The 12,667-nt window shown below is 48.1% G+C and overlaps 1 protein-coding gene across 1 annotated transcript in view; it reads left to right on the top strand.

Moving 5' to 3' along the window:
- The first annotated feature begins 1,565 nt into the window (after nt 1-1,565).
- The window catches only part of Epb41l4a (erythrocyte membrane protein band 4.1 like 4A), a 194,541-nt gene continuing 183,439 nt past the window's right edge, over nt 1,566-12,667 (top strand). Inside the window, exons 1-2 of the mRNA XM_026783583.1 lie at nt 1,566-1,651; nt 2,013-2,446. Of these exons, the coding sequence (XP_026639384.1) occupies nt 2,348-2,446 (99 nt within the window). The 5' untranslated portion in view covers nt 1,566-1,651; nt 2,013-2,347. The remainder of the gene's footprint in view (nt 1,652-2,012; nt 2,447-12,667) is intronic.

Here is a 12,667-nt window from a genome sequence, read left to right as displayed (position 1 = left end):
TTTTTGTTTTTCGAGACAGGGTTTCTCTGTAGCTTTGGTGCCCGTCCCGGAACTAGCTCTTGTAGACCAGGCTGGCCTCCCAGAGATCCGCCTGCTTCTGCCTCGGAGTGCTAGGATTAAAGGCGTGGGCCACCACCGCCCGGCTAGGCTGTTGTACGTACGGAATGTCAAGGCTTTGCAACAGAATTACTTCTCCACCCCCAACCCAGCCTATCTGTCAGTGGCAGCAGACAAAAATCCTAAACCAAAGTCCCATGAACCCGTAGGTGGCTTCGAACTCACAGAAGGCTATATTTATGACTTTTATTTTATTTTATTTTGGTCTTTGCAGACTTATATAGTTTTGCTGCATATTGTGGTAAAGAAAGAAAACCAGTAAGATATCTTACAACCACATTTGGCGATAAATGACAGGAAAGCTCGATTGCAGAAAAGCCTCCATAGTGAGATGCTAAAATCCAGAAGTTTAAGTTGAATAAAAATTCTAAAGTAGAACCTAAAGTTGCATACAGAATTTGAAAGAATCCCAAAACCTGCTTCAATTTCCAGAAACGTTGAAAGATTAATGAGGGTTTTTATCTCGTTTATCTGGAAGTTGGGCAGGGAAAAGTGAGATTTCTTATAGAAGTCTTTCGTGGGAAATCACTGTGTTGACAACTGTGTCCAACTGGTGCAAAACTATTTTTACTATGTTGCTGCGGACACAAAGTTTTTTACTAAAATAGGTTTTTTTTTAATTTTTTAATTTTATTTTTACTATCCAAGCTAACAAGTGGTAGAAGAGGGAATTTCTACCCCATGCCAAGTTCTTTCTCTTTTTAGTAGTCAATACAGAACAGAGTTCAGCGAGTCACCTCCCGCGGTGCGCCCCCCACCCCAGCCCCAGCCTCCACCGACTGCTTTTGCATTAATTCGCTGCAGCTTCCCAGCTAGAGAGCTCAGATTGCACCTGCTCCCAGGGCCAGCAGGGATCCTGTGTCTTCCACACTCAGCCGGTGCTGCCTGTGCACGGACACCGGAACCCACCAGGGGTCACTGCAGCCTCAGAGCTGTTGTGCCCACCAGTGCCTGGCCCCGGCCCGCCGCGCGGAGGGCGTGAGACTGGGATCGCAGCACGCAGGGGTCGGAACACAACTGCGCCCTGGCGGCCCGAAGCCACCCTCCAGGTCTCCCAGGGAAACGAACGCAGTGACCTGGAGACGGTCGCGCGGCTCTCGCGCAGCGCACGCGTTCTGGCTGGGACCTGCCGGCACCGGGCCAGACTGACCACCTCTGCCCCGCCCTCCGCCCCCAGCGGAGACCCCGCCCAGAAGGGGCGCCTGGGTCGTAGTTCCGGGGATCCTGCTTCAGCTCGGCGGCTTTTTGCGGACGCCCGGGGGCTCTCTGCACCTGGGTCGCTCCCGCCCAGGGCTCCGCCCCGCGCGGCCAAGAACTTTCCCTGGAGCCTCGGCGGCCTCGGTGCCCGGGTACTGCCGCGCCCGCCCGCAGGTTCTCCGGCGCTCGTCTCTTCAAGACGTTCGGCGTTCGGTCCCCGTAGCAGGGCGTTCGGGAGAGGAGCGCTTGAACTTGGCCATCTCTGCGGGATGAGTTCGGGGACCCTCAGACGGAAGCCGCAGCCCGCAACAAGCTGATCTCCCCCCGGCTGGTTTCGGTGAGGAGCCCTGGCCGCCCCCTGCGCCCCCGGGCTGGCTGTGAGAGCCGCAGAGGGAGTGGCGACCTTCGCCGCTGGCCACGCGTCCCAGGCTGGGGGGTCTTGGCCACCCCCGACACAAAAGAGAAGCCGAGTGCTCTCCGCTCTGCCTACCTTGTCACGGGGGTGTGGGGCGGGGCCCGGTGCGCTCCCGGTGGGGACTTGGGCTCTGCGGCAGGGGAGTCGCTCCGGTGCTTGTACGGGGCTGGCGCTGCCGAGTACCGAAGGGCGTCCGAGCCCAGGGAGGGTCTGGAGCGCCCGGCCCGCCCTTTTCGTGTCCCTGGCTGTCCGTCCCTAACCAGGCGACTCTTGTCGTTCCCAGGTCGCCGCCCCAGTTTTTAGAAGAGGAGCCTCAGCCGCAGAATGCGCGGGGACACGCCGCTCCCGGCGCCCAGTTCGGCGGGCGCTTCCCGGGCGGCTCTGGGTCCCTGACGCTCTGGGGCGCGCTCACCCTCCCGCCTCCGCTCTCCGAGCTTCTCTGGGTGCCCTCGGCTCTACTGCAGGACCCCAGACCTCGCTCCCCAGGGCCCCACCCAGACCCGCGCCTCTCGCCCTCTCCGCGGCGCGTACAATAAATTAATGCTTCGCGCTTGAGGGGAGGAGGCGGCGGGCACCTCGGTCGCTGCTCTCGCCTGACTGGAGACGCTTTCAGCCGACATGGGCTGTTTCTGCGCCGTTCCGGAAGAATTTTATTGCGAAGTTTTGCTCCTGGACGAGTCCAAGCTCACCCTTACCACCCAGCAGCAGGGCATCAAGGTAGGTGCAGCCGGGGCGCGGTACGGGGTCCGCGACGTGGGGGTCCGCGGCTTTGTCTCAAGACTGTCACCGGTCCAGCCCGGCCTCCTTGCAACAGCAGAGCAGCAGTCCCGGCCTCAGACAGAGGAGGGGTCTGTGGGGCTGTGCTAACTTGGAGATGCTTTAGAAAAGTAACTGCTGTCTTGAAGGGTCCTCGACGCCCCAACTTCCAGCAGCAATTAGAGCCCCGGTGAGTCTGCCCACTCCCGGGCTCCCCCAGCAGCTCTTAGGCCCCTCGCAGCTCCCAGACAGACGCAGAATTGAATGGGCAGGCTGCTCCCCACCCGGGTGCTGGAGGCGTGCTTCTCGGCTTTGTGGAAGCCTTCCTCCCCCATCCACCCCCATTTTCCCCGATAGTATTCTTGGGGAAGTAAACTAACGCACTCTTTCGCTGAAACATGACTCTGGTTGTTGTGATTGTGTTCCCCGGATTTGTAGCTGGAGAATGCTACGTTTGCCCAATTTTCTTTCCTCTAGCGAGCTGGTTTATCTCCACATTGAAGTAAACATCTCACAAAGCAGATCTGTGATCGGGTTGCCCCTGTTTGTAGTCATCAAAAATGTATTACTGCTTCTAAACTAGAAAACCCACAGAAAGCCTACGAGCTTGCACCCGACCCACTTCGTTAATTTTAATGAGTACATTTTTTAAAAAATACCTGACAACCTGAGGATGCGCCTGCGCGTTTGTTTCGCTTTTCCAACAGTTCTGAGCAGATAGGAATCCAGGGTGTGTGTTTTGTTTGCCTTTTTCCTTCAGTACTAAACCACCGAGGCATTTTAGTTAAGGCAGCTGTGGAGTCTGCGTATCGTGCCCCCTCCACACCCCCGCGCGTCCGGAACCTGTGAGTCTGGGGGATCGAGTTTACCATGATGCCCTATAGCCTCTCCTAGTCTTGTCATTTCAGAAGTTGTCCGCGTGAGGTGGGTTCTGGGCATTTCCTTGGGGCAGTCTATTTTGATTACCTTTATTCCCACCAGAAAAACTTGCTGGCTAGAAGCCTCTTCGTGGATGTTGCCAGTTTGGGCATACAGAATTAGAATTTTATGGTGTAATCCTCTTTCCGAAGAAAGGCCAAAGTGACCAATTAAAGCTAAAACACTTAACCCCTTCCTTTGGGAAATCGTTTTGAACAGTGTTCCCCAGCAATTATAACAAGCAAATTCAATCAAATTTCCATCTTTTCAGTTTTTCCCAAGAGCAATAAGACAGTATTTGGAGGGACAATGCTTGCTTTATATTTTTAACTTTTCTTTATGTACTTAGTCACGCATCCACACACAGTAGGAAAACAGGGGGAAACAAAACTTTACTGCATAGGACGATAGAAGATTTTGTTGTGAACAAAATAGGCCAAAATAAAAACAAAAACAGTTCTTGGCGATACAGACAGATTAGCTGGTGTAGGAGTGGGAACAGTCAGAAGGATAAGTTAGGACCTGATACCAAGCCGGCAAAGAGACCTTCTGAAGCGCATTTGGACTCTCGAGTTGTCTGCAGCAAGAGCTCCCCACTTAATCATGAAAGTCATGCCCCTGTCAGCTGTGGCTTGTGTAGATTATTCTGTCAGGAGAGCAGCCAAGACTCCGGATCAAATAGAGTAAGTTTGTTAAAGAAACGTGAGTCCCAACTCTTGATCCATACTTACTTTTAGTAAATCCATAGTATTTACCTTGTTTTACAGATGGGTTGAAGGTTGGTGAGTGATTCAAAGGCAACAACAGCTTCAAAATAGTGTTCTTTTGGCTGAGCGCCATGTAACTAAACACTATTTAAAGCAGGCTTTCGTTGGAAGTAATCATTTTTGCCACAAGCTTAGCCTCTTTTGGTGTCACAAAAGCATGCCATGCTGATTTTGATGTCTGTGTGTGCAACACAGATGTCTGCTGGAGCTAACCACATTGTCTGCGGCTACTATCCCTCTTTAAAAATGAGTGTGTTAGGAACTAGCTACCTGTAGTATGTACTAAATTAAGCATTTGTATGTTTACCAATGGTGCGAGGCTTGCAAAAGCACCCTGTGTAAGTGATCCTCAGACATTGTTTGAGTATGTGGGCTATGCTATAGAGAACTGGCTTTTTAACCTTCCTCTTTCCCTTCCCATGTTATGGCATACAGGTGTCAGTTATTCTATATGCATATTTGAATTTTGCTTATTTTATGTGTGTTGGTATTTTGCCTGCATGCATGTGTAAGAGACTGACTGACGGATCTTCTGGATTTGATATTACAGATGTTGTAAGCCATGTGGGTGTTGGGAATCTAACCTTGGTCCTCTGGAAGGGCAGCCAGTGCTCTCAACTGCTGAGCCACCTCTCCGGTCCCAGCTACTGTATATTAATTTGATAAAATTAGCTCCTGTTTAGATCACAAGTTAAGTTCACAGCCAGTAACCAACAGCCTCTGTTACAGTGTTCTCTCTGGGGTAGTTTGCTTGGTGACTTTGGCTATCACCAATTAAAACCAAAGTTTCCATAAGGTCCAAGTGTTCCTGAGGGACCGAGGCCTTTCCACCGCTCTTAGAAAGTGGAGACAAAATGCCCAGTCTTCAGATCTTAGAAACACAGAGATCAGATGAAAAAGACCCAAGGGTTTTATGGTAGCCAGGAAGAGAAAAAGCTTAGCCTAGAGTTTTTCCAGCAGCGTGGCTGAGATTTAGAGCTTGGAAAATTGACAAAAGTTTAACTCTAGTGAAGCCATTATAGCAGGAAATGCTTCTCTTCTAAGTATTGGAAGGAAAATAAGAAAACGGGTGAAAAATGGGAGACAGACCATAAATGTGGCCGCTGATGGTGCATAAAACCTGATCCCCAACTTTATTCTGTCCCTCTTCTGTCACTGAAGCATTTTTCCAAATGCTTTGAGCACATACTCAGTACTTCCAGGACTTTAGGGTCATATGTTGTTTGAAAAGTCAGAGTTTTAACTTTATGTACTTGATGTAATTATTGTTCCTTTCGTATTTTTATACTAGCAAAATTATTCTCAGAAATTAAATGAAAAGAAACACAGTGTTAAGCAACATAAGTTAACTTATTTTCCTCTGAAATTAAAACAAAAATTATCGATTAATTTTTAAAAGAACTTTTTTTTTTTTTTTTGAGACAGGGTTTCTCTATGTGGCCCAAGCTGTCCTGGAGCTCACTCTGTAGACTGGGCTGGCCTGGAACTCATAGAGATCCACCTGCTTCTGCCTCCTGAGTGCTGGGATTAAAGGTGTGCGCCGCCACCACCTGGCTTTAAAATACATTCGAAGAGCTGATGCGTTGGCTCGGTGTTAAGATGTCTGTTCGGCATCCCTGGGTATCTGAGTTTGATCCCTGGAATTCTTACAAAGTTTGAAGGAGATACACTTTACAGTGTTGTCCTCCGTCCTCTAGTTGGGTGCTGCCACACACTCATCACCCCGCTGTGCACAGATAAACACCCACACAGCAATAATAAACAAAAATCTTTTCAAAAGTGCTTTTTGAGATTTTTGAGTTGCCCATTTTTTTTTATTCTCAAGTGAAATGGGAAGCACAATGGGATTTGATGTGTTCTTGTGACTGCTGGGAGCACCAGGCACGCACATGCTCCACATGCATGCATGCAGGCAAACACACACATGAACATAGAACAGCTATTAAAAATCAAATAAGAACCACTGGCTTTGCATTAAACTTATTCACATATTTTATGGTTTCTTTGGACAGGGTCTCTCACACTATAGCCCAAACCGGCCTTGAGCTTGGGACAGACTTCCTGCTTCAGTCTTCTAGGCGGGGAGATTCCAGAACAGGCAGAAGCCACCACACTAGGCTCTGTTTTATTTAAATAGAAGTGATTTTACTGATCCTTATGTGGTTTACTTAAGACTTCCCTCGTGAAAATCTGAAAAGTAAGCAAGAGCTGGGACTGGAGAGATGGCTCAGTGGTTAAGAGCTCTTAACTGCCCTTGAGGAGGACCAGAGTTTGGTTCCCAGAACCCACAAGCAGCTCACAACCATCTGCAACTCCAGTTGTAGGAGACGTCTTCTGACCTCCACAGGCACCCGTGTGCCTTGGTGTGCCTTCATACATCCACATAAGATAAGAGGAAAGAGTAATGCCTTTGAATTTCTGTTAAAATAGGGCATTTGGTTGGAAGACTAACTGCAGCTATCACACGTACACACGTGACAGAAGGCTGATGAGACTTTATCGTGTGCACCAATTGGAAAGTACTCCTTCAGTTTGTTTAAATAAAGTACCAGATTATGAGTTGAAAAGTTAGTTATAAAGTCATTTTTCATAATGCAGATAAAGGCTTTTCAGCGGGAAAATTGTGTTCTGGTAGAGAACACTTCAGTGCAAGGGTGATAGCCGCATGTGTTCACAATTATCACCTGACTGGAAAATGATTTTCTGTTTAAAAAGTAATTAGAACAATAAAAGACTATTTTTCTTGTATCCATTCTAGTGTTACTTAGACATTTGCATTCTTCCTTTAGACGTAACCTCGCTTGACAGGCAGGAAGTTCTTTTCATTCAGTCTCTTGCTTGAGTCTGATCTGAGATTTATATAAGCTACGCGCTATCGATTGTGGGTCCCGCCAGAACAATAGCGTTTGCCTGTTTGCTCTCTGCTGCGTCTCTTCAGCTTCTTCAAGGAAGACTTTCTCCTGTGGTTGACCTCAGTTTTTGCGGTGTTTGTTCTGGGAAGCTTTCCTGAGGCCCTTTGTGGCTCTCTGTGCGGGGAGAGGTGCAGTACTTTTCCTTTTGTTCTTTTCCAAAGCAAAACTTGAATGGGGTTCAAACTATTTTTCTGGATTTGAAGAGCAAAAGATTTGAAAAAAGTCGTAAGGTTTGATTGTAAATTGTGCCCTTAGAATTGCTATGCAAATATGAAAAAGATTAGCATTTCATTTTGGCAGGGTTTGGTACTCTGAATAGTGAGGTACTTGATTTTCATAGAGGTGATGACTAAATTAATGAAACTGACTTGGCAGTGAGCTAGGAATTCCATTAACCTAAAACAAGATTTATTTGTTTTATATGTCTAAGTATTTTGCCTGCATATGTGTGTGTGGGTGTGGGTGTACCATGTGGATGCCTCCTGGTGCCCACAGAGGCCAGAGAGGGTGTTGGATTCCCTGGAACTGTAGTTATAGATGACTGTGAGCTGCCTCGTGGGCACTGGGAACTGAATCTGGTCCTTTAGAAGAGCGGCCAGTGCTCTTAACCCTGGGCTCTCTCTCCAGCCCCTCGTAACTTTTAAACGTGGAGCTGTGCCATACCCGCTATCCAGTTACAATGTACAGCTGATCTTTTCGCTGTTAAGTGCTGTTATGTCCTGCCAATCCTGACATCCTTACGAGTCCCGTCATCCTCAATCAGAAACTTCCCAGGGAACCAGAAGAAAGTAGTCGTAGGTGAGGTTTAAAGTATATGCATCTCACGAAGACGTCTAAGTTTCCTTTTACTTGGACTGGAAAGGGAAATGTCTCAGAAGGCTGGGGCAGGGGCAGGGAGTGAAAAGAAATGTTTTCATAAATTCTGTCAAGCATATATGTGAGTACTGATATATTTTGATATCTGCCGTCTAACTTACAAAACCAGGGACCTTTTAAGCAAACGTAGGTTGAAGGAATGATTCTGAAGTGACGTTTGTGTTAGTGTAAGCAGACTGTGGAGCTTTAGAAAGATACTTGTCACTTCAGAGCCCCAGTTCTACCCTTTATAAAATAGCCACCTTACACATTCCTTGTTCCTTGAATGTGCTGAGCAGCAGAGACTGCTGGCCTCGCTCTTGCCTCTTTTCTAACCTCCAGCCTGACCAGTGGCTTGCTTGTGCCAGGCAGAATTGCTCTCAGCTTCCCAGACATTCCAGACCCTGCCAGGGCACTGTGCACGGGACTCCTGCTGGTTGCTATATATGTACCCTTTTGCCTTTCCCTAAACACCCCCTCATCTGAACCAGGCTTCAAAACTTGAATCAAGTGTCTCAGCTGAGCCTGACTAGGCAGGGTGCCCATCCGTGTCTTTTCATATCTCTGTCTCGGCACCCCAGCACACTCCAAGTGTTTCTGGACTCTCTGTCTCTTCCTGTAGCTTGCGAGCCCATGCCTGTGATTCCGGGAGCTCGGGCTGTACGCTTCGTGTAATAGATGCTCATTAACTGTAATTTGAATAGGAGGGAAGAATGGAATGCTGCAGTTGGTCGGGCTATATTGAAAATCTTTACTATAGATAATGACATTCCTTTGCCATTTGATTTTTACTAGAAAAGACTGCAGAATAAAGAGTTTCACTGTGAAAAATCTGTTGCCAAGATACTCTAGTTTTCATATTGATAATGGGCAGAGAATGAGAAGGTTCAGTGCGGGTGGCACACTGAAGAGCTGATTGGCAGCTGTTGCAGAAAACATGAGTCACGCCATTTTCTCTTTTCTTGTAGAATGGGTGGGGAGAGGGGAGGTGGGAGACAGGGACTCCTGTAGTCCTGGCTGGCCTCAAAGTGGCTGTACCTGAGGATTTCCTCAAATTTCTGATCTGCCTGCCTCCTCTTCTCAGATCTTAGGTCTTTTATTTCTCTTTTAAATAGCGCATTCTCCTTCCAGTTTGAGTCTTTTAGGAGAAGTGCGGATTTCAGGAATGGCTGGAGAATCTCGCTCTCCTGCGTTGTCTCAATTGAGGATGCTGCTGGTTAGTACCACTGTGTGTGTCCGCATAATTAGGGAGTTCTGTCAGCCTTGATTTTTTTAAAGATTGCCCTCTGCTCATTTTATTCTTGAAGCTGTGTAAATCTGATTTGGTACTGTTCTCAGCCTTAATAAGCATTGGGGTTTTATGAAAAAAAAATCTTTTTTTCCCTGTCTGATGTGGAGGGCATTTGTCTGCAGGCCAGTATAGATGTGACAAGTCTTGAGTTCTGGCTGTGTTCCTGTCTCTCTGAGGCTGCTTGGTGGAACGTTAGCTCTGACATGTCGACCCCTGTAAAGCTGGTATCTGTTGCTCCTGGTCATCCTGGGCTGGGATGAGCAACTGCCCTTCTCTTCTACTCTGTGCGTTTTGTTTGTAAGTCTCACATATTAAGGCTAAAGAGACACCTGTTATCACATGTCCTAGGCAAAGACAAGGTGTGTTAAGTTCAGGAACCAGTCAGTTTACTTTGTGACTCAGGAAGCTTGTACTTACAATTTGGAGAGTCTGTACCAGTCTCTAAAGGAAAACAGAAAAGAACGATTTGCATTCCTATGTCTCCTGAGCTGTGTGTGCACTTCCTGTTTGTTTTCTTTTCTAAGTGAAACAGCCATTCTTACTTAATGCCATCCATTGTTAATACCTTTTTCCGTGTCTAAACACTCTGAAGAGATCCCCCAGGGCGGAAGGGCTCCTCCAGAGGCTGCAGGCTGGAAAGGGCTAGCTGCTTTTCCAAAGCATGAGAAGTCTGTTTCCTAGCAGAGGAGACTGACATTCCTAGACGCAGTCAGAACAAGGAAGGTGGAGAAGGCAGGGTTTGAAGGAGTGCTGGGTGGTAGTGTCTTTGCTCGCCCATCCTTATAGCACAATAGCAGAGAGGTCAGATGGCAGGGGAGGGGTCAGCCATCCGAGACTGGAGAGGGAGTGAAACTGAATTCTGCAGCGGATTTAGAAAGGACGCATTCTGAACCCCACATAGAGCAGTCAGCACACTGAGTTCCAAGATTCTCATGGACTGGCTTATTTAGAGTCCTGCGTGCATGCCTGTAATCCCAGCAGCCAGGAGACAGAGAGCGGGAACACTGCTGCATGTTAGAAGGCAGCCTAATCTGTCTAAGTGAGTTCCAGGACAGCAAGGAGCCACACAATGAGATTGTGTCACAAACCAAACAGTAGTCTAGATTTCCGCACAGACTGTGACCTGCCTGAAGGCCAGGCTCTTGATCTAACCATAGACTGTGTAGCACGATTCTCTCCCTACTTTGCCCTTCTTCAGAAGCAAGTTTGAGAAACAGTCTTGGCCTTTGGCTACATCAGATATTGCTTCTCAAAACTGCCTTTTCTCCCCATCCCACTGCTCACACTCGGTGCCCAGGCTAGCCTCCTCTCTGGGGCTGTGTGGGTGTCTCTAGTCCTTTGTTGTGCTCCTCGTGTTCATGTCCTGTCTTCTCCATGGGGACAGCTGTTCTTGTGCTCCCCGTGTTCATGTCCTGTCTTCTCCATGGGGACAGCCACGGTTTCATCTGTATGTAGAGGAACACGATAACTGCCTCATAGCATGATGGTGAAATCTGGAAAAGGATTTTAGGCATGTAAGAGCAAAGATACTCAATAAGTGATACATATATACACATAATATTTTATATAATAATATATAATTATATATTATATATAATAATTGTATAGTAATAATTTTAAAATATATTTGCTTCTCATTTACAATTTGGAAATGCTAATTCTCCCCACCATTACCCTTAGTAAGTCTTTAGGTGTCTCTTAGAGGTGTGTCTTGGAGCAGTCAAGGACTGAGAAGGGCATGACTTAAGGCAACAGTAATGGAGAAGGGGAGAGGAAATAAAATCCGAAAGATATCTATGAGGTGGGATTCTCTAAGATCTGGGAGAATGTGGAAATGTTAGGGTCGTGGCCCAAGATGTAGAGCACTTGGTAGGTGGCCTTCAGCACGCAGGGGTCACCTCTGTTGTTCCTCACCCAGCTGTTCTTTGGTGCAGCCTGCAGCCCGGGAGGAAGTTGGTCCCAGCCCTACCCCAGTCCAGGGAGGATAATTGCTCTGAAGGTGTGCTTGTTGCCGTTGGAGATGAAGGACTCCTGCTGGATAACAGGCACAGGCAAGCTTGCTGGTGAAAGTGCTTCTGGGAAAGTTCCCGTCTAGCACATTATCATATACACGCTTCCCCTCCTTATCGCCAGAGCCATTGGCTACTGATTACAGCGTGTAGACCACAGTGACTCCTAAGATGGCAGAGATAGAAGAAGTGACAGTGGTGTCTCTGAACTGCCCTGCGTCTTCTCTCCCTACCCCTGGATTCCCTCATGGCTGAGCTAATACACTTCTTCACTGAAGCAGCTTGTAGCAGGAGTCTGTTACCGGGGACCAGTGTATCTTGGGAGAGTGGAGCATGGATTTGTTCACCAGCCTGGGGCACAGGAGGAGAGGCAGAAACATGCACTCACTGTTTAGTGCAGTAGTAGTGGGAAATGCAGTTAGGGCAGGTGGTGAGGAAGTTGGGGTGAGGTGTGGTGGTACGCGGTACACATGGGAAGGTAAAGACATGCTGTTTGAGCATCCCCGGGAATGCTCTACAAGAAACTCTTTCTTCTCAGGGACATGGGTCTGACAAACCATCAGTGTCTGTGACTGTCGGTCTCCACGGCTCTCCTCATTACCCCTCCCCTCCTCTCCCATTATTTCTGTTCTTTACGCTGCTACTTCCTCATCCTGATCTTGCTGTCCAGTTAAGCCAGACTGCTTCCAAGTTTTTGAGTACCCCACATCCCTGCTATTCATGTCTCTGTCTGGAAAGCTCCAGCCCACCTAGCCTGCCAGAGGAGCTCCAGAGTTCTGCTCAGGGGTAACCCTGCTGACAGACTCCGCAGTGGAGAGCCCTTCCTTCCCATCTGCCAGCACTGTCAGTGCAGACGAGCCACCCTCTCTGTGTGTGCTACCTGAAATTATCTGGTGCGAGCAAGAAGGAAACGCAGAACATACAACAAATCCGCTTAGGAGTTTATTAGAGGGGGTGCGTACAGGCCTGGGGAATGGTGTGCAGAGAGAGAAAGATGGTGCGGCCAGCTTTTTAAAAGCTGCCTAGCGCATGTGCACAGGGGGTTGGCGTGACTACGTCATACGCAGATGATGGGCTCACACATGCGCACAAGGGTTTAGCTATGTCATATGTGGATGGAACCACGCATGCGCACACGTGGGTCATGTGGGGGCCCTTTAGCATTCAGGCAATTGCCTGAGGGCTTGTGTGTACGTGCATGGCTTTAGAACTCGGAAGTGCAGCCTTATTTGTGGCTGAATAATTACACATCCTTGTTTGTAAATTAGGGCCAAACTCTCCTCCTTGTCTTGAGATGTTACAGATGAAACTGTTTACAACGTACCTCATGGGCAGTAACTACTGTTCACACCAGGCCTCATGGGTGGTAACTACTGTTTACACTGAGCCTCATGGGTGGTAACTACTGTTCACACCAGTTCTTATGGGTG

The sequence above is a fragment of the Microtus ochrogaster genome, chromosome 18 (assembly GCF_000317375.1).
Source record: "Microtus ochrogaster isolate Prairie Vole_2 chromosome 18, MicOch1.0, whole genome shotgun sequence".
NCBI lineage: Eukaryota > Metazoa > Chordata > Mammalia > Rodentia > Cricetidae > Microtus > Microtus ochrogaster.
Note: the sequence above shows the minus strand (reverse complement) of the source record. Positions and strands in the feature narration are given on the sequence as shown.